General features: G+C 34.1%; 1 protein-coding gene across 5 annotated transcripts in view; it reads right to left on the reverse strand.

The window, feature by feature from the left end:
• The window catches only part of LOC131162245 (uncharacterized), a 36950-nt gene continuing 11902 nt past the window's right edge, over positions 1-25048 (reverse strand). For 2 of the 5 annotated variants that reach the window (XM_058118527.1, XM_058118523.1), the window contains 8 exons: positions 22423-22522; positions 21979-22059; positions 21390-21439; positions 21143-21293; positions 21003-21059; positions 5876-5997; positions 5555-5764; positions 1-227 (listed from right to left, as the gene is read on the reverse strand). In XM_058118527.1, the coding sequence (XP_057974510.1) occupies positions 218-227; positions 5555-5764; positions 5876-5997; positions 21003-21059; positions 21143-21293; positions 21390-21439; positions 21979-22059; positions 22423-22522 (781 nt within the window). In that variant the 3' untranslated portion in view covers positions 1-217. Of the gene's footprint in view, positions 228-5341; positions 5765-5875; positions 5998-21002; positions 21060-21142; positions 21294-21389; positions 21440-21978; positions 22060-22422; positions 22523-25048 lie in introns of those variants that run through there. The other 3 variants (XM_058118528.1, XM_058118526.1, XM_058118525.1) reach the window with 2 other exon arrangements.

A 25048-nucleotide genomic window follows, 5' to 3' on the forward strand; every position in this document is an offset into this window, starting at 1 on the left:
AAAAAAACATTCCTTATTACCAAGTAAATTAGAGTTCAATACTGAGATAAGATCTGAGTATTGGGATGGCCTAAACGACGAGGTCATACCATACTAAGATCTGAAACATTATTACAAGCAAAAGACTTAATATAAGAAACTGGAGAAAGTGTTGGAACAGGCAAAAGTAGTGGAAACAAGTGCCCCACTTTAGGTCCTTTTGCAATCGGCTCCCCCGTTACCTGGTCCTGCACAACACAACCATCACCAAAAAAATTAACAGCACAATTATTATCAACTAATTGACCAATAGAAATAAGATTCATGGAAAGCTGAGGATCAAGAAACACATCAGTGAACTTAGAAGAGGCATCTCCGACAACAGCTATTGGTAAAGAACTGTCATTGGAAGTCTGAATAGCAAATTGACCAGCGTAAGGCCGAACATGACATAGGGTAGTAGGAATATTCGTCATGTGATTAAAGGCACCCGAGTCCATATACCAGAGTTTAGTAGAATTGTTACCTTGGAGCCTTATTGTTGATAATGCCGAAATTAGCATCTATTGTACCCAGTGTGCCGTAATTTGTTGTAGGAGGTTTAGGAATAGAGGAGTCACCTAAAGAAGAGTCAGGGGCCCCAAAAGTCATTGTGTGGGGTACAACAACAGAAGTTTGTAATGCCTGGGCCTGAGATTTCGCGAGTGGATATGACATTTTTTGATAATGTGACCCTTCTTCTTACAATAAGAGTAGTGTTTCTTTGAACAATTAGTAGTGATATGCCCAAATTCTTTGCAACAAAAACACTGCAAGGTAGTAGAGCAGCATAAGCCACAAGGACGGACCCTGAACTACCATGAGATTGTGCCAGAGTAACTTGAGTACGAAGTCGTTGTTATTCACAAAGTAACTCTCCAAAACAAACATCAAGAGAAGGAACATGAGAGCGATTCAGCAGAGACAAGCGAACAAATTCATACTTCGAGCGGAGTTTCATAACTGATCATGACAACTAGTCTCGTGAAAAGGTTGAATAATGGGAAGAGAGGCAACATGAACATCCGTGGTAACCAAATTAGATTATTTGTTCCAAAGGGTCAGTAACGTCGAATAATAGTCTTGGATGGAACGATTGTCATGTTGAAACATGACTGTAGACACCCTATTTTTGCCCTAATCAAATAGAACAAGGGGTCCACTCTTATTATTTTCTTATTTTTATTAATTATTATTATTATTATTTTATTAGTATTATTTTCCTACATTATTAGTACTTTACTATTATTTTGCTAGTATTTTTATTATCATTATTATTATTATTATTCATTTTTTTTATTATTATTTTCTTTATTTTATTTTTACTTTACTATAATTATTTTTATTTTTCATTTATTTTATTGTTTTTGATATATTATTATTATTATTATTATTATTATTATTTATTATTATTATTATTACTATTATTATTAGCATTAGTGTCTTATTTTGGCTATTATTATTTTTAGTAATGTTATCATTATTATTATTATTATTATTTATTACTTTTAATATTAGTATTATTACTTTATTTTATTTTACCAATAAGTATCTTAATTTTTATTTTTGCTATAATTATTTATTATTATTTACTATTAGTAGTAGTATTATTATTATTATTATTACCTTTTTGATACTTATATGATAATTATTATTATTATTATTTCCATTTTTATTATTACCATAAGAATAAAAGCATAAAAAAAGAGAAAAAGAAAAATAAATTCAAAAAAGGGAAGTTTTGTTTTAGGGTTTCAATTTTTTTTTATATAAGGGCAATGAGGCACGGAGCCAAAAGAGGGGGGGGGGGGGGGCAGCGCACAACGCACGGCAAGGGCAAAAAGCAAAAAAAAAAACCTTTTTGATTCTTCTTCTTCTTCTTCTTCTTCCTGGAGACACTACAGCGGCCATTCTCCTCCAGCTCCAGCAACCACCATCCCTCCCCTACTCCTCTGCAACTCCCTTTGCTCCAACCAAAGCCCACACCAAACCAGACCCGAGGAGCCCCACAGACCCGAGCCTTCAGTCAAGCAGATCCATCCCGGACCATGAGCCTCTTCCAGCCACAGCAAACGCCACAGGCACTAGTGCACCAACTCCGACATCACCTGCAGACAAGCACGAACAACAGGCTGCTTCCTCACGGCCAGCCCCTCTGCAAACTCCCCGTACTCCGGCGAACCCAGCACACCGCCTCTCTCAGTTCCGTCTCTCCTTCTGCTTCAGTCCTCTGTTTCTTCTCTGTTCAACAGAACTCTGCACAACTCCACTCTCCTGCAGCCGCTGTGGAGAACCAGAACACCCGAGACCCACCAGGCCACTCTGCAACTCTCTTGCAGCCACCTTGGAGGACTAGAACACACACAACACATACAGCAACACACACACTGCACATACAGTAAAGCACACACAGCACACACATGTTTTTATTATAAAGTTTAAATTTTGCTTGGTTATTGTTTTAGGATTTTTAATAATTAATTTCCATATTTATAAATACTAATTTGTTTATCTTCATTATTGTAGGATTTTTTCTTTTTATTACCAAGGTAAGATTTCATTTGTAATATTTTCTATTGTCATATTTTATTTTATTTTTTTTTAGTGCATAATATTCAAATTGTATGTGTAATATGTATTCGTAGGTTTCGGGTTGTTATCTTGTTGTAGTTCTTATGTATAAGATATTTTTTATTTTATTCATGCTTATATTGTATGTTAACTTTATATTATATTATTAGTATTTTAGAATTTTGGTCATGTTATATATTAGTTAGGATTTTTAGTAGATTAGTTGTAGTACATGTGATATTTTAGAACTATAGTTGTATGTGTATTTAGTATTCTAGAATGTTAGTCATATTAGGTATTTAACAACTTAAGATTTATAAGTAACATCATACATCTAATTTAGTATTTTAGATAACTTTTAATATAGCATCTTAAGTAATACTATATATTTATTATTATGATATTTTTAGTATGTTAATATATAATGTATCATGGTAAGTTTAATATTTTAGGTAATATAATATATTTGGTGTTTTGGTATCATGCTATTTTAGTATATATAGTTTTATAGTAATTTGTTACGTATTATAATATTTGTGGATATTTATTATTATTATCGTGATCATGTGTATTATGGTAAGTTTGAGATTTTTTGTTTATAACGTACATGTAGTATTTTAATATTATGGTATTGTCATTATCTTAGTCTATATTATATATTTTATATTCTACTATCATTAGTATGTTGGATATTTTAGCTTGTGTTATATATTTAGTCTTATAGTATGGTGGTATGTTTAGAATCTTAGTAAATACCATATATTTATATCTAGTATTTTGTATTGTGCTAGTTTTAGTATTTTAACTTGTATGTTGATTAGTATGTATTGTGGTATGCTAATACTCTAGTTTATTACTATTTTTTATCTTTATTATTATGTTTAAATTATTATGTCTATTATCCAAAACCTCCCAAACTAGTATTTTCATACTTAGGAAAACCTATAAAATTTCTAAAATTTGAGAGTGTATTTGTAAAATATTTTTGATTTTTATTCCCTATGATTTTATTACCGGGATATGAGCCTTCGGGCATCACATACCTTAAGCTCTGAGGGAATATATGTGTATATATTATATTTATTTATTTATTTATTTATTTATTTTTCATGTGTATTTATAAATTCATAAAAAGGAGTAATGTAAAGACTTATTAGATTAGCTTAGGGATAATTTCAAATTAATTAGGTACCATTCGTAAGAACGGGCGCGTAGGGGATGCTCGTACCTTCCCCTCACGTAACCGAACCCCCGACCCTAACTCTGGTAATGTAGACCGATTCTACCCCTAACGAGGTAGTAATCATGTGTTCTAACCGCACTAAAGGTTAGTGGCGACTCCGACATTCACTATTTTTCCTTGAAAATTAAAATGATTTTTAATTTCGCCGCCCGGGGCACACGCGCTCCCGAGAGTCAGTAACCTCGAATAATAGTCTTGGATGGAACGATTGTCATGTTGAAACATGACAATTGCATGTTCTAACCGAAAATGACGGGCACCGTTGTCTTGATGATATATTGTTTTTAAATTAGTCCACATGGATTGAGCGGTGCGATAAGGTCGCAAGTTGGGGACAATATGTGACTCAACCAAGCCAAGATGCCAAGACATAATCCGGGCATCAAGCACAACTCATGAAGGACGAACCGCTGAATCCTTGGCATCAAACACGGCCTATGAAGGACAAGTCGTTGAATCCTTGGATTTATTTGGATTGGGTGCACAATTCGTGCCATCAATATGACCCCAAAGATCTTTCCTCTTCAAGAAAAGTTCAAATCGAAAAACCCACATAGAATGATTGTTGCCCGTAAACTTGGAACACACAGGTACGGAGTCCATGCTAAAAAAAGGAGAAAATCGAGAAGCCCAAAAATAAATCAACACAGGAACAAAGAAAACCAAGATCAACCGGCCTGCACAAAAAACAAAAAAAAATCTTGGACCAAGAAATCTGCTGTGCCAAGAATCACAAGGGCAGAGAAGCACCAGAACCAGCAACAGAAAGAAGCAAGATCAACCTTCCTGCACTAAAAAATTAAATATTGAACCAAGAAATCTGCTATGCCGAGAGTCACAAGGACAGAGAAGCACCGAAACAGCAACAGAAAGCAGTTCCGACTGCCAATCAACCACAGAAATACCGAAAAACAAAGAACCAAAAAATTCTAGAAGAGAATAGACCCACAACAGCCACAGAAACAAGAGACACATCCAAAACCGAGAAGACAAAAAAACAAACTTCGAAGGGAAAAAAAAATTAGCAGTTGGCAGGCTATGATACAACGTCAAAGTATTGTGTGAATAGCCGATTGGTTTGGCCTTGAGTTCTGTGTATTATATATAGACTTTACAAGAATGCTATACATGGAAAGTAAATAAGTTCTAGCATGATTTTAGCCAACTGTACAAAATAATGAATGGAAAAATAAGGAAATAATTGTACAAAATAATAAATGGAGAAATAAGGAAATAATTGTGGACTGAAATAAGGAAAGAAATCTTTTGCAGTTTGCTGTTTCGTTGACAGCATCAAACATGGGCTAAGAATCCTTAGCTGAGCCTAGCCTAGCCTGTGAACCAAAAGCCCCGGAATACCTAATCGAATGGTAAATTCCTGATGACTCCAACCACCTTGGAAATCCCAGTTGGAATCTCAGCTGTTGTATTGTTATTTGGAAATTCCATTTTGCATTTTCCAGACCCTACCTAGGAAGTTCTGATGCAGAACAAGAAGGAAGCGCCACATTTTTGTACAGAAATGTAGTTGGTCTTTCAATTATCAGGTATGAAGTACAGGTACCAATGACCTTGTAATTTTTACAAACAACATTTAGCCAAATTTTATGAGCCTCACTTACCTATTAATTTGACTTGAAAAACCTAATATTTAATCTCTTATTTGTACAAAACATAGAACATCATACACACTATAAGTATGAAGAATTATATTTAACTTACAAAGAAGAAAGACCGGACAAGGAACGAAGGCTATCGACAATGGAATCAATCTCTGCATGAGAGCCTTTGGTAGCTGCAAGAATCAGGTGTTTTGGTGCTTCTGCTCTATCAAAATAGAATGCACCTGATACCAATTTTTCCTTCGGTTGTAAGGCCAGCCAAATGATTGTGTCTGCCCCTTCCTCACTTGTTCTAAGCTTTCCTGAGAACCTGGAAAACATTTTTTAATAGTGAGTTCTTTTTAATAAACTTGGAAGAGAAGTAGGTGGTAAGCATAAATGGAGTTCATTTAGAACAACTATCAAAGGGTAAGCTATTTACGATTTGGAGAAATCAGGCAAGCTCTTGGCAACTCCAGGTGTCTCAGCCCAACCTGGATGCATTGAATAGAATCCAACCCCCTTATTCTCGTATGCTTTCGCCCATTTCTCCATCAAAGCCACCTGACAAAAATGGATGTTTAGCAGAGGATTTTTCCAAAAAAATAACAAAAGTAATCAGTCATTGTAGATTAATATGATAATTTCATTAATATACATATATTTGGAAAAAAATGCAGCATTCTGTTTACATCTGTAAGGAGGGGCAAGCTCCAGTTTCCACTTAACCATTGAGTACATTTTTTTTTTTCACAGGGCCTTATCCACTGAATATATACTAGATGGGGGAAAAATGAAACAAAAAAAAAAAGCACCTCTATCTTGCTTGTGTATATAATAAACATCCAGTGTGGGTGCAACTAGGATGCAAAAAAGAAAATTTTCTTGGTAAAAAAGATATCAAACTATTGAAAATCCATTCAATATAAATTCCATTATTCAATGATTCTCATTTCAACTCCAATCCTAGGGCAGAGCCTTACTCTGAACATGTTTCATCCATCACTCAGCAGAATGGATTCCCTAAATCCCACACTACCCAGAAGCATTTGTTGGGTGGATGAGGGGTAAAAATTGCCACATTGCTCCATGCCAAGAATCCGATGGGTAAAGACTTCTTAGAAAATGGCATTTTAAAGAGCGCACGTTATGGTAAACCACAAACATTATGTTTGTTGCTAATGATTCCACAAGCCACTCTAGTTTTAAAATTGGATGCTTTTACTAGAGTCTGAATTCCATTTAAGGCTATTCTAAAGATAATTAGAAGCTGAACTTCCTGTAAAGCAAATTAACATCTAGGTCTTCTCCAAACTGGAAAAGATGATGTTGCAGGTAATGATACTGTTTCCATTTCAAGCTGGTATATTGTCTCCCTTTGAGACTGGTTACAAATTTACCTATTCTATTCTTATAATTTGTCTCCATTAGTTCTATTAATGACCAGTTGGCCAGACTACTAGTATAAGACTAGTGTTTGTTATGTTTCAATAGTTCAGAATCTCTCATTTTTAACTTCATTGTTCCTTTTCATGGAAGGCATGGAATAATTTATTTGGACTATTTGGAGAAAATTGTGAGTCCAGAGTCATTGGAGGATCTATTAACTCTCTCTTTTTCAGGTTTTGGGAGGAGTGGAGATGTTATGGCATTGTGGAGGTGTGAACTTTTTGCTGTGTTATGGGGGATTTGCTTGAAGTGGAATGCACATATATTCACAAAGAAAGAAGATGTCTTTGTCTATGCCTTGGGAGAGAATTCAGTACTTGGCTTTATTGTGGGATTTTGCATCTGTTTTTTTAAGGAATTTTCTTTTTCAGACATACGGTGTGATTGGAGGGCAGTGCCGTCCACATATTGTTATTTTTTTTTTGCTATTTTATGTTCCAAGGAGGATATTTTATGCTCCTTTTGTACTTCCTCTTCTCTTTAATAAAATTTCTTCTTTTTCTATCAAAAGAACAAGGATAGAAAACCTATACTTTGGAAAAAAGATAAAGAGTTTTATGTGAGGAAAATGGTCTGGTACAAGGACTTTAATTGGTTAAAATCATGCTTTGATAGCCAAGCAATGCTGATGCATCTTATCAAATTCTAATACCATCTCATCCCATGCTTTATATCCCCTTGAATTACTCACCAGTGTGGCAGGAAGCATGGTTCAGTGGTTAAGGAGTTTGTCAATAATAAAAGGATCAGGCTGTAAACCCTATGGTAGAAAAAAGAGATGGAAACATATATAGAACCATTATATTGCCTTTAAGATTAAATTTCCTCTGTTGAAATGATTTCAAGCATACTTCCAACTAAAATGCAGCGTTCCTCAGGAGGGTAGCAGAAATTTCTTTCCCATCCTCGCTGTCTAGAGGTTGAAGATGGCATTAAACATTTACTTCTGGAGTGCATTATTTCCAGAATTGTACAATCTAGATCATACTTGGAGCTGCCTTTCAACATAAGCAAGTCGGTCACCTTTGAGAACTGACAAGCAACTTCCCATATCATTTCAGAGCCTAACACAGGGAAAAAAAAACATTTGCTTCCATGTTTTCAAACAAATTCTTGAGAATATTAAGGGCCTGTCTACTTATGGAAAACAGTTTTTACTTTCCATTTCCAGATTTCCAAAGAATTACCAAAATACCACATGCTTTCCAACATTTGTGTAGGAATGCTGTTCTATAGAAATGTTAGAAATTTGAAAAGCAAGGCAGCATTTTTGTAGTTATTTGGAAAATTGGAAATGGAAAACATAAAAATTGTTTTCCACAACCATACAAGCCCTATATTTTTCCCAATTAAATTTTAATTATAGGGAATATTAGATGTTCCCCTATTAAATTTGTTTTCAAAAAAACTCTTTTGGATCTGGATGGGTAATTAGGTATGTGGCTTGTAGGAAGTAAGGAATGAATTGGCCAGTGGTGGATTGCAGGCAGGAAGGGTTGAAAAGAATGCTGACTTGAGACAACGGTTGCCCTAGATCATGCATGTAGAACGAACTCAAGGTTTTTTTGCTGTTGTTATTGTGCCTGATGATAAAGCACTCTATATAGAAGTACATATGCAACTCTAAAAATTTCATTAATATGACGAAAGCTATCAAAAAGAACAGACACTCTTGTTTTGGACAGCAAGAACATCATTAGGGAAGGATCATTGCAATTTTAATGAAGAAAAACAAAGTCAGCACTCAATCAATCGAATGCCAGCTGTACAAATTCATGCTGCTCAGCTCGAAAAAAATTCAAGAGAAACACAATGCATTAACAAAAAAGGGACATACACAAAATGGACTCATTACAAATCTTATAAGAGACAACAGATTCATTCAATTTCCATAAGACACAAGGACTCATTCAATTTCTGTGAGACATTAAAAGAAAAAAAAAAAAAAACAACTCCTAGTATTAGAAGGATCAGTAAGACTCATATGCCTGACTGATATTCATGAATCACAGTCAAAATAATAATAAATATTTTTTAACCTTCCTTTTATACACTCAGTTCACATCCTCCCAGAAATTTTCTTCCAAGAAATCAAATCTGGCTTGTCAAGAAAGTTTCTTATCCCACTGCATCTTAAGGATAGAAAAGAACCCGCAAAGAGATGCTACAATAGTTTTGAGGACAAATTTATTTTTACAAGAAAAATTAAACAATATTCCATAACATGCAATTGAAAACAATGAACCCAATCAAAAACTTTATTTATCTAAGAAATGGTAGACTTGTACACCTTTATTCTTTACTTAATACAAAATATAGTCATATCCCCATGACAAGAAAACCCCTCATACCAGAGCACAATTTACTGCATAGATTCATTATCAGGTAACTAGGGGCCCATTTGCAACAACTATGAACAGAAAGTGATCCATGAGTGGAAAATTACTTTTATGCTTACATGAGAATATTTAGTTGGTGAATGATCAGGATATAAAAGCAGTTTTGGAGAAAGCTTCAATAATAAACTCTCTTAAAGTGATTGTAAGTTTGAAATCAATGTCCAATACCAAGAATGCAACTTACCGACCAAAACAAATTTTTTGCACTGAAAAATTATGTTTAATTGAAAGCCATCCCAAATGGGCATTCTATTCCCATTATCAATATTAAAGCATCATCAAGAAGCATTAACAGCATGTTTGGTTGGCTGGAATCAAGGCCAGAATGGAGTCGCAATTCCGATCTCGATTCCTTTCCACTGTTTGGTTACAAAATATACTACTGGAATGTGGATTCCTTAGAATAAGCATTCCTCTTGATAAAGGAATGGGCATTCCCCAGATTTTCAATGGAATAATCATTCCATTCTTTCCTCTTTTTTCCATAGAGACAAGAAAACCCTTCTACAAGCTGGTTTAATCCATACCCATGTCCCTGATAACCCTAATAGATGACGAGTTTGGTTGGTGGCCACTCTCCCTTTTTTCTCTCTCTAGCTCTCCTCTCTCCTGACTCCATAGCCACGCTTCTATGCAGGTACAACCAGAAAGCTCATTCCAGGTGTGCAACACTTCTACACTCTTTCATTCTCTTTATCGTGCAGAACTGTGGATCTTCCCCCTAGCTCTACTCGTCTCCACTCACTTTGCCAGCCCTAGATTTGAAGCTGGCTTTCCTCTCTGAGTCTCTCCTAAGTCAGAAGTACCATTGGTCTGTTGTTTATGAGGGAAAGAGGTTGTGGCAGGGACTCCTAGGTATGTTTCGCTAATAAAACCTTATATATGCTTCACGATATATTATCACTCACAAAATCATCACGAGACATTGGCTATTGTCCACAATAATGTGCTGGAAAAATCATTTTGAATTGGCTTCGAAGTAGGAGGTCTGTTTAAGTGGTTATTGTGTTCATTCATGATACAAGATTTGCAAATGATAATTAATCTTTAGTTGTAGATTAATTTCTATTACCTCATTGATCCTGCATTATATTCTGGTTGACTCTGCATTATACAAGCTTTGGTGACATAAGATTTGCAAATGATTCTTCCTTAATCTTTACATGTGTTACAGAATTTCCTACCTCCATTCGGCCAAAGGGAGCCATTTAGCCTCCTCTGTAGGTTCCAGAATGATAAACAATGAATACATTGTTTAGAATTAGGTTTTTGGTTATTTATTTATTGTAATATATGGTGCTCACACAGAATGCACTTGCTGGTTCCAGGTTTTGATGTGGATGGTAGAAAACTAGTTACTAGTATGACTTACCCTGTGATTATGTCTTTGAAATTTTAATTTTTTTTTGGTTTGAATTTCATAGAATTGGTATTTGATTAGGTTGGTTCTGATTGTTCTGTTGGCAATCAAATATTTTGGCATCATTATGCATTTTGCAAATCTTTGATATCAGTACAATTGTAAGTATTTTTTTTTTAGAAAAGTAAATTCATTAGATGTAAAAAGAATGTACAATCAGGAGAGAAGACATCCCCTTAATGAAATCTAAGAACCCCCAAAGAAAAAAGACATCTCCTTAAAAAAATCTAAGAAACCCCAGAGAAAACAAAAAAAGAAAAAAAGAAAAACACAAAATGTAAAAGGCAGAAAAAGAAGATCAGCACACCCTAAGAAGAGAATGCCAAATGCGCTGAACATCTGAAAAGCACATCCCCTTGAAGTTTCCAATGCCCACACACCATAAAGAAGCCATAAAATGAACCTTTTCCCACACCAGCAAATATGATAACTTCTTCCCAGAAAATATATGCCAGTTATGTTCCCTCCACAAACCCCAAAACACTGCAAATAAAGCACAATTCCATAATCCAACTCCTTCCTTCCTCCTACCAAACCCAACAAAAGATATTGCCAAAAACTCTCCACTGTCCTTGGACAAACCCAGCTTTCTCCAAAATAACTGAATAGCTTATTCCAAAGCTTTCATGCAAAATCGCAATGCAAGAAAAGATGTGGAACAAATTCTGAACAATCAAAACAAAGCACGCATATATCTGGAGAGATAAGTACAGTTGTTCTATGCTTCTCCACTAGCATGTGAAGTTTCACTGCTCAAATTCATGTTTCTCCAATCATAGTTATCAAAATCATAAAATATATGCAGCAAAGATAAATCTTTTATCTTGCAGAAGAGTTTCAGTGAGCTAAGATCATGAATACTTTTGGCTGCTAAGAAAATGTATACGGACAAGAAACTGAAATTCTTTGAGTCAAAGCAGAAAGTTCTAACTTATTGGGCTCAAAATAAAGTATTTGCTGAGTTTTCTTTCTGTAGAAAAAAATGAAGAATAACATAATTGTTTAGTGTTTTTTTTTTAAAGAAATTTAAGTTTTCTTTAATCCGTAAAGAGAATTTTTTATTAACAGGGCATCAAGGGGATGCCATCCCAAGGTACAAAACATCAACCACCCTGTAAGTGTCACAATTATAGAAGATAACATTATGATCATTAACAATTTGCCCACTATGCCAGATGGAAACAACAGCAATCACTGCTCTTTGCAAATCTGAAGCGGAGTAGCTATATCTTTGAATCTCTTATTTCTTTCTTTCTTTCCAAACACACAAAAATATGGTGAGGGATAACATTCAATGCCTTTTACCTCTCCTTGGTGGCTCTGATGCCTTCCCAAGCCTAAATCCCCCCTTCAACCAAATTTGCAATAACCCACTAACATCCAGTCAAGGAAAGAACCATATTTCACAAGTAATAGTATTTTCTTTTTGAAATTTAAAATTATTAGAGGGATATGTTAGCATTACTTTTTGAAATTTAAAATTATCAGAGGGATATTTTAGCATGTTGAAAAGTGGAAGCAAAAAATGTGTTATAAATAGCTTTGAGGAAGGAATCAAGAAAAAAGGATTAAAAGTTGGGTTTTGGTGTTTATCAGCAATTAAAAAAATAATAATATTTCATGCATATTTTTTCTCGGATAAAAAAGAATAAAATCATTACCCTAAAAAAAGATAATAATTGAACAAACTACTAAAAAAATCAACTTCTGAACCTTAACAAAACAATGAAACAAGAGTACCAACTTAGCTGGTGCGTGTTCTGTTGCTTCTTCTCAATGACAGGACATTATACTAATAGAGTGAAGAAGATTTTGTGAAGACAACATCAGACCTATAGTTCTATTTTCTCCTCTTTCTTAGCACAAAACTGACATAGACAAGGAATGGAAGGTAATTGTGTAAAAATAAAAGCAATAAAAAAAGAAAGAAATGTTCTTTTTAGGATTTCAAACTAATCGGGTTTGTCAGGATATGTAAAATCCAGAATCGTGTGAATTGATAGATCTGGATCGAATCATTAGATTCACAATGGTGAATCGATAGATTCACAATGATTCAGTTGTTTCTAGATTCACTAGTAAGATTTGAATCGATTTCGTGTAGAAGTGATACGAATTGTATGAACCGAATCGGAAATCATAAGATTCTAACAACTAGTGTCTAAATGCTTCTGTGGTAGCACTGCTACATTCCATTCCCTGTTTGTTTGCTGTAAACTGGAAACTTTCTTGAAATCATCCTAAAGAAATTTCAAATCACGTAAAATCAATAATTTCTAGATACCTACATTAGAAAATGGGCCATAACAACATAACTTATATTATCTTTAAAAAAAATTAAATTAAATGTCCTATGAATTTATAAATTTACTCTCATTAGATAACACAAATGAAAAATGGAATATGTTTGTGTGCATTATAAAATGAAGGTGAGATATCTATATCTTATGATTTGGAAGCAAGACCAGCAATAGACTGCTGAAGTTGTGAATATTTTAGATATAGCTCAAATGACAAGATGTGAGGGGTGGGTTCCTGGGTAGCAACTTTCCATTTGAATAAATTACAAAATTTCTGTTATTTTATTAGCTGTAAAAAGGGTATTATTTGGAGCAACAGCAACAGGAATCTGCATTTAAATAAGACCGGAAAATTCCATAGCATCTGTTCATGTGTTAAAATATAAAGAGGTTCAAATATAAAAGGGAAAAAGCATTTTTATAATGAATTTAGTTTTTAAACCAAGAAGTGCTAGTCTAAATTCTAAATTATAAAGTATGTGTTACTTTTCTACTCTGTAAAGAGTAGCAAACATATGAATTAAACCAAGTGCCAGTCTAAATTGTAAACTATGATGTAGATCCACATCATATATCCTCGTACCCCGAAATTGGCGCTCTTTACCAACCAATTGAGTCTTTGTACAGACACAACCCAAAAAATGGTGAAAGGGATCTGCTAAATAATTTTTATCACCTCTGTAAAAGTCTTTATCCTGATCCAGCCCAAACCTTTGAGCTTTAGGAAATATTAGTATGGACAGAAAAGGCAGACAAAAAATCAGCATATGGAGGAACTGCTGTCCTGCTTCTAAGCTAGTAAACTATGTTAATGCCTGACTAGTTATGAAGCCAATATAAGCAGAATATAAAAAATAGAAAAACTCAGAAATTTTCTGGAAAATTGACTCCTCATTGAACAATTATTTTAGCATGTTTTGGAGATGTAAATGAAGCATGACACTTGGACATTGCAGTTTGATAGGCTGGTAGGTTTGTTCTTTTGCAAGGATCAGACACTCAACACTCATTGTAACAGATTTTATGACTTCTTCTTTTGATAATCCTGCATGCATTTTTAAGGAACCAGATTCAATCTAAATATACCAAAATGTTTAAGGTCTGACTACAATAATGACCAATAACCAGATTCACTCATTGTTTTTTTTTTTTTTTCAAAATTTATTACTCTTTGCTGTTTTAATTATTGGTGGTTCCTATTTTAATTATTGGTCATTTAAATTATTGACAGGGCTACTTTGCTCACTAGAAACTTATTTTTAAAGACATAGATTTCAAGTAGAACATGAGACTGTTTCAGGTGTTCTAGTCTTTTTTGTGATGTTATTGTTAATTTCCACTAGCCACATTTACAGTAGATTCTTTTTAGTCATTTACTTCGATAAATGATGACCACTGCAATGGCAATCAGCTAATATAACAAAAACAGTTCATTACAATAGCAACAAATGTTATTTGAATACAATGTGTGTTTGTAACTTGGATTGTTATAATTTAGTTGTATAAGTTTTTAAACAGAATGTTCTTTGATTAGGACGTAATGACTGTTTGTAACTTGGATTGTTATAACTTAGTCGTATAAGTTTTTAAACAGAATGTTATTTTATTAGGATGTGACATGAGATATTGTCATTTGACAAGCTACTGTTAAGACTTCAGAGAGGAAATTAGTTAGTAGATAGAATACTAGGCTGAATTGCTGACATGGGTAAGGGAAAGGGATTGTATCAAAAACTTTTGAGTTCATGGTTTTCTGACAAAGGACCTGAGTCCTAGAAGATGAACTAGGCCTATTATTAGAGGATGTTTATTCTTTCTTTTTTTTTTTTTTGGTTTTCTAGAAATGGCTTCAGTAACTCCGCCTGTGATGCACTTAATGTCCAATTTTTTTTCACACAGCCGGTCCCAAGCCCGAGTAAAGGAGAAGGGTTGCGTTAGGTAGCTAACAACCAGCGTAAAATTTGTCAGACCACTATGATATGAATCCTAACCGAATATTTGCTGGGGCGTCCCCTACGAGCGACGCATTGAACTTGAACCACCCGGGTGTAGCGAAAAGTGGGAGAAAATGGGCTAGGTCGTCGCCCCGAAGCGACGCACCGTGTCGGCGCCTGGGTACGGTGTCAAATATGCGAGGGTTTCTGCATCATTCTGGACATGGGCAGGTAAAGACGTTAGTTCAGGAAACTAGAATTAGATTAACAACTTTGAATATAGGGACACTTATGGGTAAAAGCATGGAAATTATGGATACAATGATCAGAAGAAGAATTAATATAATTTGCCTTCAAGAAACTAAGTGGGTGGGGGAGAAAGCTAGAGAAATTGATAAATCAGGATTTAAACTTTGGTACATTGGAAAAGAAAAACATAAGAATGGAGTAGGCATTATAATAGACAAAAACTTAAAAGAGAGGATTGTGGATGTAATTAGAGTAGGGGATAGAATTATAAAAATCAAGATGGTATTAGGACAAGAGATAATAAATATCATTAGTGCTTATGCTCCTCAAGACGGCTTAGCAGAAAATCTTAAAAGACAATTTTGGGAAGATATGGATAGTATTATACGAGGCATACCGGGGACTGAGAAAATATTTATAGGATGAGATCTGAATGGACACGTTGGAAGGGATAATAAAAATTATGAGAGGCTACATATAGGATATGGATATGGAGACAAAAATGAGCCTGGGGAAATTATCTTAGACTTCGCTATGTCATATGATTTTAGTATAATGAATATTTGCTTTAAGAAGAAAGAAGAACACTTAATAACCTTTAAAAGTGGAAAAAATAGAAGTCAAATAATTTTTTTATAACTAGGAGGGTAGATCGTTTGTCATGCAAGGATTGTAAAGTTATTCCAGGTGAAAGCCTAACCACACGACATAGAGTCTTAGTGTTAGATATATGTATTAAAAAATGGAAGAAAAATGACAAAATAAACCAGTGTAAGAGAACTAAATGGTGGAACCTAAAAGGAGAAAATATAATAAAATTTAAAAATAAAATGATCAAAGATGGGGATTGGACTATAGAGGATGGGATAGATTCAAATACTCTTTGGAGTAGATTAGCTAGCTCTATTAAAAAGATAGCAAAAGAGATTTAGGTGAATCAAGGGGGAGATTCTCAAATAGCAAAGAAAGTTGTTGGTGGGATAAAGATGTATAAAAAATCTTAAAGACAAAAAGAATTTCGAATAAAACGTGCCAAAAATATAGAAACAGGGATAACTTTGAAAAGTATAAGGAGGCAAGAAAAGATGCAAAAAAGGACATTAGTGAAGCTAAATATAGATCATTTAATAGTTTGTATGATTGATTAGGTACAAAAAAAGGAGAAAGAGATATATTTAAACTTGCTAAAGCTAGAGAAAGGAAGAGTAAGGACTTAAGAAATGTAAAATGTATAAAAAGCGATGATGATATTGTCTTGGTTAAGGACGAAGACATTAAATAAAGATGGTGAAGTTACTTTAGTAAGTTGTTTAATGAAAACCAAATAGAAGGCTTAAACTTAGAATTGTCAAATGAGCAAAAGACTAAAAATATGAGATTTATTTGCAAAATTAGAGTTAACGAAGTTAAGTTTGCACCAAAAAAGATGAAAAATGGGAAAGCTATGGGACCAAATAAGATCCTAATTGAAGTTTGGAAATGCTTAGGTGATAACGGAATTATATGGTTAACTAATTTATTTAATACAATTATAAAAACTAAGAAAATGTCAGATGAATGGAAAAAAACACTTTAATACCTATATACAAAAATAAAGGAGATATTCAAAATTGTAATAACTATCAAGGAATTAAACTTATGAGTCATACAATGAAACTATGGGAAAGAGTAGTTGAACAAAGATTAAGGTTAGAAACGAAGGTCTCAGAAAATCAATTTGGTTTTATGCCAGTGAGATCTACCACAGAAATTATTTATCTTTTAAGAAGACTAATGGAAAAGTTTAGGGAAAAGAAGAGGGACTTGCATATGATATTTATTGACCTTGAGAAAGTATAAGATAGGATACCTAGGAAAGTTCTATGGTGGGTTTTAGAAAAAAGGGTGTATGTAGTAAGTATATCGATGTCATTAAGGATATGTACGATGGAGTAATGACTAATGTAAGGACTATAGATGGAGAAACTAGAGAATTTCCAATCACCATAGGGGTACATCAAGGATCTGCTCTGAGTCCTTATCTTTTTACTTTAGTGATAGACCGATTGACTAAGAGTATTCAAAATGAGGTTCCATGGTATATATTGTTTGCAGATGATATTGTATTAATTGACGAAACTAGGGACGGAGTAGAGGCCAAGTTAGAATTATGGAGAGAAGCTTTGGAATCTAGAGGCTTTAGGATAAGTAGAAATAAGACAGAATATATGAAATGTAATTTTAGTAATGATAGAAGAAATATTGGAGACAAAGTTAAACTTGATGATGAAGAAATAAATAGCACTTGTAGATTTTGATACCTTGGATCTATTATGCAAGCTGAAGGAGAAATTGAAAATGATGTAACGCATAGAGTTAAAGCAGGTTGGGTAAAATGGAGAAGTGCTTCAAGTGTCCTCTGTGATCGTAGAATACCCTTAAAATTGAAAGGGAAATTTTATAGGACAGCTATAAGACCATAGGCTATATGGATTAGAATGTTGAACGAAGAAAAAACATAATATCCAAAAAGTAAAAGTTGCCGAGATGAGAATGCTTAGATGGATAAGTGGAATAACAATGAAAGATAAATTAAGGAATAAATATATTCGCGGTAAGTTAGGTGTAACTCCTATAGAAGATAAGATAAGAGAGGGACGACTCAGATGGTATGGGCACTTACAACGTAAGCCACATAGTGCACCTATGAGGAAGAGTGAGTTAGTTACTACGGGCGGCAGTAGAAGGAGTAGGGGTAGACCTAAAATATCTTGGGAGGAGATAGTGAGTAAGGTTTTAATATCCTTGAATCTATCAAAAGAAATGGTCCATGATCGCATAAATTGGCGAAAAAGGATTCACATAGCCGACTCCACATAGTGGGACTAAGGCTTGGTGGTGGTGTTGTTGTTGTTGTAGAAATGACTTCACTAATATCTTAATGCAATTTATATAATTCAAAAGCTCTAAAAAATGTTGTAGGATTAAAGCTTATGGTACCATATTTCAGTCTCCCCTTCAAAGATACAGAGAATATATTTCCACTTTTTCAAGGACTTGATTGATGTGAAAATATATTTTTTACCTTCTTCAAACCCAATCTCTTGGACTGCTCCCATAAAAAAAAAAATTGGAAAATCCATGTTTGTTAGATTACCACCTTACCTAAAAGCTTAAGCTGTTAGGTTGTGGCCAAACCATGTATAACAAGCTTTAACACTCCCCCACACGAGCAGCCTCAACAGCACATGGAGAGATAAACACAGGGAATAAACAACTTTTTAAACACCACACAATAAATGCGGGCAAGGAGACTAGAACCTATGACCTCCTGGTAACCTGCTCTGATACCATGTTAAATTACCACTTACCTAAAAGTTTAGGCTATTAGGTTGTGGTCTAACAATGTATATCAAGCTTTAACAAATACCTTAAGGAATATGTTGGTTTAGTGAATCTGCCTAAAGCACTTTCCCAACTTTAAGATATCTAGCTCTAAACATAGTTTTTCCTGTTTTTAATTTTTTTACTTCTGACATGGACAGGTACAGTGAAAGATTTATTATGCCCTATGAAGAACCTGTAGCATTGCTGAAAGTTTCAGATTGAGGATGGACTTTATACTAAAGGACATATTCAGAAAATTTTAAATAGTTTCAGAGGTGTCAAATATTTTATGGTGATTGCTTTTTGTTCTACACATGTTTTTTTTTAAAAAATTATTTTAAGTAGTTATGAAAGATAGTTTAGTTGAAACTAATAAGTTTTGGTTGTGATGGATGTTATTTATTTAACTTTTAAATTTTTTTTATTCATATGTGCTACTTCATTTGAAATAAGGTTAATTCTTTTGTGTCAATTTCAAATTGAGAAGGTAGTATTTATTATTTGAACGATTATTATTTGTTTATTATCAATAATATGCACGGGGGTCATTCTAACACTATCGACATTGTTAGCAACACTGTTGGCGTTTCAAATGATTATTATTTGTTTAAATTTTTTGATTCATAGGTTCTAGCTTTATTTTTTGAAATTGAAGAGATTGTACTCTGCAGTTTTTTTCCTAAAAAGGTGATAATTTAATCACCGTCAATGTACCACCTAAGCAGTCAGAAAAAATAATAACTCATCATAATAGTCTTTAATTCTGCTGGCCATTCATTTCAGTTCCGTCAACAATAAAAATAAATTGCATGTGTCCGCCAGCAAATAAGTATAGGATTTCCGGCTATTATGGTAAAATATATAAATATAATTTCACAAAATACATGTGCATTTTCAGGATCCATGTATTTTGATGTTTAAAATAGTAAGGACATTAGGGTAAATATAGGGACATATTACTAAAATATTATGGGCCCATTTAGTAGTGGAAAACATTTTCCGTCTTCTGTGTTTTGGTTTCCAAAGAATTATAAAAGTTTTAGCTTATTTTTTAGCATTTCAACATTCGTATTAAAAAGATAGGAAATAATGAGTTCGTTTACATGTTCAAAACAACTTTTCATTTTTTAGATTTCAAAGTAATTACAAAAAAGACAACTTGTTTCCCAATTTTCCAAAAATTATACAAGGTAATACCTGGGTTCACAGATTTTGGGCTTAAAATTTGGATTTGTGTGGATTTAAAAGAAAATCTATATATAATCCACACAAATTAAAGTTCAAGATCCGAATTCCATGCTCCCACATGCAAAATAAGAGTTAGAACTCAAGAAAAATAATATAAAGTCGTTTTCCCGCTTTTCTATAAAAATTTGGAAAATTGGAAAACAAGGTGGCATTTTTTGTAATTATTTGAAAAATTAGAAATGAAAAATAAAACTATTTCCACAAGCAAATGGTGTCAAAATTGTTTATTGTCATTTCATTTGTTTCATACAAACGTTGTAAAAATAAAAATTTTGATTTTTTGTACTATTGGAAAACTAAAATGGAAAATTAAAACTGTTTTCACCAACTAAACAGGCGCAATATTTTTTTTTACACAAGGGCATTTTGGCAAATTTTATGTGCATTTTGATGATCCATACACAGTAAGGACATTATGGTAAATAAGAGGATATTGTACTAGAATAATATATTTTTGTACATTAATGCATTATGGTAAATTTAATATAAATGTAATTCCGTATTTTTGTTCCTCTAATTTAATTATACATGGCGAACAATGAAATGGAATTAGTATACCATTCTGATCTTGATTCCAGGCCTCAACCAAAAATTAGAACAAATTCACAAATTCCATTTCATTCCTCCAATGATTCCGTTCCCTACTTGATCCCATTCCTTTCTTGATTCCATTCTCAAACTAAACATGCATAAATGCTTCCACTGGATAGTGCATCATGAATTATTGTATAAATGTTGGCAACAGTTCTGCATACATTTATTTTAACTACATATACTGGGACATTTATTTGGCGAAAGAACAGCTTAGGATAGTGATTGTAGGTTCAAAATTAATTTCCAATATCAAGGATGCAACTTACCAACCAAATAGAAGGCTAGACTACAACTAATTTTGCACAGCAAAGTCATGTTTATTGAAAGCCCAAACATGCAATAGATCTACCCTTAGTACCCTATTTCCAATACTAAAGCATCATAAAAAAACTATAAATACTTCGACTGAATGGTGCATCACAGATTTTTTACAAATGTGTGTCACAGTTCTGCATACTTTTAACAACATAAACTGGACATTTATCTGGCAAAAAAAGCAGAATAGGGTATAGCTCCTCATAACAACATATCTTCATTAATAATTAGCACCAAATAATGTGATTTTGTCGGAGAATCCCAATTTTTTTTATATGACATAAATGTTACTAACCTGAACTCGCTTGTTCCTAGCGTACTGCAGGACTCCATCAAATTTGCTATCACTAAACTGCATTCAGAAACTATTCAGAAATTCCATATATACGATGGTGAAATGGAAGCTGCTAAGAGGATGTTTACTAGATCACTTACCTGTAAATCTTTGGTTAGAGGAACTGAGTACATTCCACCTGAAGAAACTGTAATGACACGAGCATCAGGTGCAGCTTTTTCCAGTAATGGCAACATCAGTTCCGTCATTGCATAAGTGCCTAACACATTTACAGCGAAATTCAACTCGAACCTGGAAAATAGAGATGCAGATACAGATTGTTAAAAATTTTCAGCAGAAAAAAATGTGAATGGTTTTGAAGGAAAATAATCAACAGGTGATATTTACCCTTCTGGGGTCTTAATGAGTGTACATTCAAGCAAGCCAGCATTGTTAACCTGATGAGCAGAAGAACTGGTGAATAATAAATGCAACATTCATACAAAACTAAAGCAGTAACAACCTGGCACATCAAAGAAAATTATACATGAATATTAGCTAGTTTCTCATCAAACAATGCCACGACAAAAAGGAGGGAAAAAAAAAGTTAAAAGCTACATATAAATCTGTTACACACACCAAAGACTAGAAAGGCTTATGAACGGGAGCCTAGACCAAAATATCCAAAAGATTGGATGTAAAAAGCTAACAGGAACAACTTATATGTTTGGTTGAACACAACCACCACCACCACCCCCACTGTCAGTGGGGCACAAACAAGGAAAAAATAAAACAGATTAGAAAGGCTTATTTATTCTTCAAGAATGGATTTTGAGAATTGAGACATGTTCACATCTGGTCATCATTATATAATACACCCGATGTGGTACAGGATCCCTAGGAAAAATGCACCATCAACAAATTTTTCCATCACAGATATATGCAATTTTTAAATTCTATAGACACGGGCTTATATTTAAGAAAAGGAAAACTTTACCAAAACATGAACAGGCATGTTCTTTGAAGAAAACTTGGACACAAATGATTTGATCCCACTAATGGATGAAATATCGCATACCTGAAACTAAATTTTGTTAGTCACTTAGCATAAAAAAATATCTGCATACAATATTTGCACAGTTACAGGATCGTTTGGAAGCACTTACAGAAAAGTAATTTTCTGAAATTACTTGAAAAAATACTTATCTAAAAGTACTAAGACTTAATTAAGTATAAAACACTGCTTTAAACATAAGTACCTATAAAAAGTATTTTTCTGAAGAAGTACTTATTTAAGACGTTCCAAACAGGGGCTAACTTACCAATCACCAAATTTTAAGTAACAATGATTTGTTTTTTGAAATAATTGAAGTCCTACAATAAATAAAAGCCTAAAAAATACCATTAAACAACAAAAGGAAAAGAAAAAGAATCTTAATACCTCCAAGTGAACATTTTGGTTGCCAGTCATTGACTGAATTTCTGAAAGAGCCGCTTCTCCCTTCTCCTTATTGCGACATACCATATAAACAGTCGCCCCACTAAAATATATTTCATATTAGCATATTGAGTGCAAGATATTATTAGCCCCTATTTGGTGCCCCTTATTTTAGAAGTACTTGTATCACATATCACTTATATAAGAAGTACTTGCAATAAATAGGTTCTTGGTTTGTTATAGGAAAAGCATGAGTAGCACTAGGCACTTACCAAAACACTTTAAACAATAAAAAGGTTTTTGACAAAAGTACTTAGGAGATACTTATGGCCTCTTATAAGACATTCATCAATACATAACCGTATTAAAATATACCAATATCTTATTATAATGATATTATGTATGCATCTTACATTGTAAATAATAAAAAAACTATATTTTATATTATTATTCATAAAATGATATAGTAATATATTCTACCTTAGAATATAGTGCTATCATAACTATTATGATATTTGTAATAATATAGTATTATATCACTAACAGTAGGAAGTTTGATCATTATTATTGCACACTAATGATATAATGTTAAATTATATAGTAATATTCGGCTGAATGATTGGGTAAAATGGAAGACCTAACATCAACGGTAGGTCTCTCCCTCAATTTATAATATATGCCAAGTACGATACCAATGACCATAATACCGTTACTAACTCACACTTACTAACATAATCTAACACATACAAATAATGCCAAATGACCAAATAACAATTAACACTCCCCCCTCAAGCTAGAGCATATATATCATATGCTCCTAGCTTGTTACAATGAACTTTACATAAGCACCTCCCAAGGCTTTGGTAAACAAACCAGCAAGCTGAAAATCAAACTTCACATGAGTCATTGTAATAAGTGTACAAGTTTCTCTCGAACAAAGTGGCAATCAACTTCAATGTGCTTTGTCCGCTCATGGAAGACTAGGTTGGAGGCAATATGGATAGCAGCTCAATTAACACATCAGCTCCATAGGTTGAGAATGTGGAAAACCTACTTCCTACAACATGTTCTTCAACCACACAAGTTCACATGCAATGTGAGCCATAGCCCTATACTATAACTTAGCACTTGACTCGGCCACCATAGTTTGTTTCTTACTCTTCCAAGAAACCAAATTACCACCAAAGAAGATACAGTACCCAGTTGTGGATCTTTGGTCAAAAGGCAACCCAGACCACTCTACCTCTAGATATATCCCTACCCTAAATATGTGTGTATAAGAGACCTCTCCTTGATGCACCTTTTAGATACCCCAAAATGCATATACTACATCCCAGTGACTTATTCTAGGAGAATCAAGAAACTGGCTCATAATACTTGTTGCAAAAGATATATCTAGTCAAGCGATTGTGTGATAATTCAACATTCCAACAAGTCTCTCGTACTATCCTAAGCTAGGCAACAAATCACACATATTTGGCACTAACTTATTGTCAGGATCCATGGGTGTATCAATAGATTTGGATACCAACAATCCAATCTCACCTAAAAGATCAAGAACAAACCTTCTCTAAGACGAGACTATTCCCATACAAGATCTCGATACTTCAATACCCAAAGAAGAACTTCAATGGTCACAAATCCTCAGTCTAAAATTTAATTTGTATGATAAGTTTTAGATCCTAGATGCCTTGGACATCATCTCTAGTAATCATCATAGTAGTCAAAGGCACGGCTCAAGCGTGAGGCGAACTGAGGTGATGAGGCTTGCACCTCACAGGGGTTGCGACGAGGCGACCTTTAAGAGCTGCAGCAAGGCGCTAGGCGCATTGAGGCGTGCATCACAATACTTAGTTTTTTTCTTCTCTTTTAATCTCAACCATCTGTTGACACATATACTCAGCCCTTTTCTTCTTCTTCTTAATACTTTTTGTTTGGCTCGGGCAAAATCCAAAGAAGAAACAATGAGAATTCCCTGTGACTATGAAGAAACTGTCTCGTCAGCAGCATGTTACGCCTCAAGCATGAGGCGCACTGAGGTGATGAGGCTTGCACCTCACAGGGGTTGAGACGAGGCGATCTTTAAGAGGTGCAGCAAGGCGCAAGGCGCACCGAGGCATGCATCACAATACTTTGTTTTTTTCTTCTCTTTTAATCTCAACCATCTGTTGACATATATACTCCCTTTTCTTCTTCTTAATACTTTTCATTTGGCTCGGGCAAAATCCATAGAAAAAACAATGAGAATTCTCCATGAAATGAAGCAACTGTCTCATCAGCAGCCAGCTACGCCTCAAGCGTGAGGCGCACAGAGGCGATGAGGCTTGCACCCCACAGGGGTTGAGATGAGGTGACCCTTAAGAGGTGCAGCAAGGCGCGAGGCACACTGAGGCGTGCATCACAATACTTTGTTTTTTGCCTTCTCTTTTAATCTCAACCATGAGCCCTTTTCTTCTTCTTCTTAATCTCAACCATCTGTTATTTTTTTGGATTTCTGACTTCTTCTTCTTCTTCTTCTTTCAAACTGTTCTGCTGCTCTGTGCCACCTCATTAATGTTCCTTTTTTTTTTCCCTCTTTCTTTGCAGTTTTATTGGGAAAATGAGCTGTTTTTTACTCTTGAAAGCATTT

Source organism: Malania oleifera, chromosome 8, assembly GCF_029873635.1.
Source record: "Malania oleifera isolate guangnan ecotype guangnan chromosome 8, ASM2987363v1, whole genome shotgun sequence".
NCBI lineage: Eukaryota > Viridiplantae > Streptophyta > Magnoliopsida > Santalales > Ximeniaceae > Malania > Malania oleifera.